Raw genomic sequence first — 1879 nt, forward strand, 5'->3', positions numbered from 1 at the left:
TTCATGTGTATGTTTTACATAACTAAATATTTAGGGAATTTCTCATTGCATTCATGTAGGGTGAAAAACACATGAAAACTCCAAAATACTCTTCGGATATGCATATCCGAAAGCATCCTTTTCACATTTTAAGATGTTTCGGATATGCATATCCGAACTCATCCTTCTTCAAACGTTTTTTATTTAAACGTTGGATTTAAAACGTCAGAGGTTTTTTCGGATATGCATATTTGAAAAAATCCTTCCTATACATTTTTCTCACCTTCACTATTTCATTCATTTTCTTCCACACAAAATATAAACCCTCTCCAAACCCATTTCACTTTCAATCAATTTTTCGTTTCCAAACCAAGTTTCAAGTGATTCATCATAGCAAAGAGAACATAGAAAGCTACAATTTAAGATAAAGTTTCCTCATTCCATCTCTCATTTCATTGCATTGGTGCTGATTTGTGGAAGAAGAAACTGCGGCACTTCGGATATGCACTTCCGAAATCCACCAAACTTATTTCAGAAGTGCATATCCGAAATAAGGTCTGTTACAGAATTCAAAAAATTGTTTAGACAGAATGTATGTTTTCTGCACATGTTAGATATGGTGCATTCCGACAACATTGCTAGAGATGCGGTAGAAGTTCTGGAGGAGGTCAACGAAGATGATAAGCCAAAAGAGGTGAATGACGATGTTAAAACGATTGTTGTAGCGGTATATGTTCGACCATAATTTACAAATGAAATGACTTTCACTTCTCGTCAATATTTGCTAGAGTGGGTCCGAATTGAAGCTAGTAAACTTGGATTTGGCGTTGTGATAGCAAGGTCTGACAATGACACTAGTAGAAGATAAGCATTTGTTGTGATGAAATGCGAGAGGGGTGGCAAATATGTTCCAACAAATCGGACGTTAAAACATGATGACACGGGATCAAGAAAATGTGCGTGTCCGTTTAAGTTACGTGTATCTTGTAGGGTTGATGGTTTGTGGCGTTTTAGGGTCGTTTGCGGACTTCATAATCACGCATTGGAAACCAAGCTACTGCATCCAATTGTGTGTCGGCTAAATCATGAAGAGAAGGATTCTATTTTAGAATTGTCGATAATCAAAGTTGCGCCAAGAAACATACTTGCCGATTTGAAGCGAAAAAGACCAGAAAGTGTTTCAAATATCAAACAAGTATACAATGAACGTTACAGACTGAACATTGCAAAAATAGGTCTGAGGTCGGAAATGCAACAACTTTTGAAACTTATGGGTGATAACCAATACGTTTCAAGGTACAAAGCTTGTGAGTACAAAGTTACCGTTCGTGACATATTTTGGACTCATCCCGAAAGTATCAACTTATTCAACATATTTCTAACCGTCTTTATAATTGATTCGACGTACAAGACCAACAATTATAGGATTCCGCTTCTAGAAATTGTTGGTGTGACCTCTACAGACAAGACATTTTTGGTCGGATTTGTTTTTTTGGAATGTGAGAAAGAAGATAACGTTACATGGGCATTGGGAATATGCAAGACTTTGTTGGTTGATCCACACAATATGCCTAATATCATTGTTATCGACTGAGATAATGCTCTTATGAATGCGGTTGGTACAGTCTTTCCGACATCAACCTAGACTCATCCCGAAAGTATCAACTTATTCAACATATTTCTATCTGTCTTAATAATTGATTCGACGTATAAGACCAACAAGTATAGACTTTCGCTTCTAGAAATTGTTGGTGTGACCTCTACGGACAAGACATTTTCGGTCGGATTCGTTTTTTTGGAATGTGAGAAAGAAGATAACGTTACATGGACATTGGGAATATGCAAGACTTTGTTGGTTGATCCACACAATATGCCTAATATCATTGTTACTGTCTGAGAT

General features: G+C 36.8%; 1 protein-coding gene across 1 annotated transcript; it reads left to right on the forward strand.

The window, feature by feature from the left end:
- The first annotated feature begins 736 nt into the window (after positions 1-736).
- Positions 737-1573, forward strand: LOC131634836 (protein FAR1-RELATED SEQUENCE 5-like). The gene is made up of 2 exons (XM_058905458.1): positions 737-819; positions 970-1573. Exons 1-2 carry the CDS (start codon positions 737-739, stop codon positions 1571-1573), a joined length of 687 nt encoding a protein of 228 aa, XP_058761441.1.
- Positions 1574-1879: the final 306 nt, after the last annotated feature.

This window comes from Vicia villosa, unplaced genomic scaffold, assembly GCF_029867415.1.
Source record: "Vicia villosa cultivar HV-30 ecotype Madison, WI unplaced genomic scaffold, Vvil1.0 ctg.001367F_1_1, whole genome shotgun sequence".
Taxonomy (NCBI): Eukaryota; Viridiplantae; Streptophyta; class Magnoliopsida; order Fabales; family Fabaceae; genus Vicia; species Vicia villosa.

Bases quoted from the DNA above. Each gene is read 5' to 3' on its own strand.
- LOC131634836 (XM_058905458.1), top strand. From the start codon at position 737: ATGACTTTCACTTCTCGTCAATATTTGCTAGAGTGGGTCCGAATTGAA. The intron at 820-969 runs GTCTGACAATGA...TGTATCTTGTAG, and splicing joins TTTGGCGTTGTGATAGCAAG to GGTTGATGGTTTGTGGCGTT.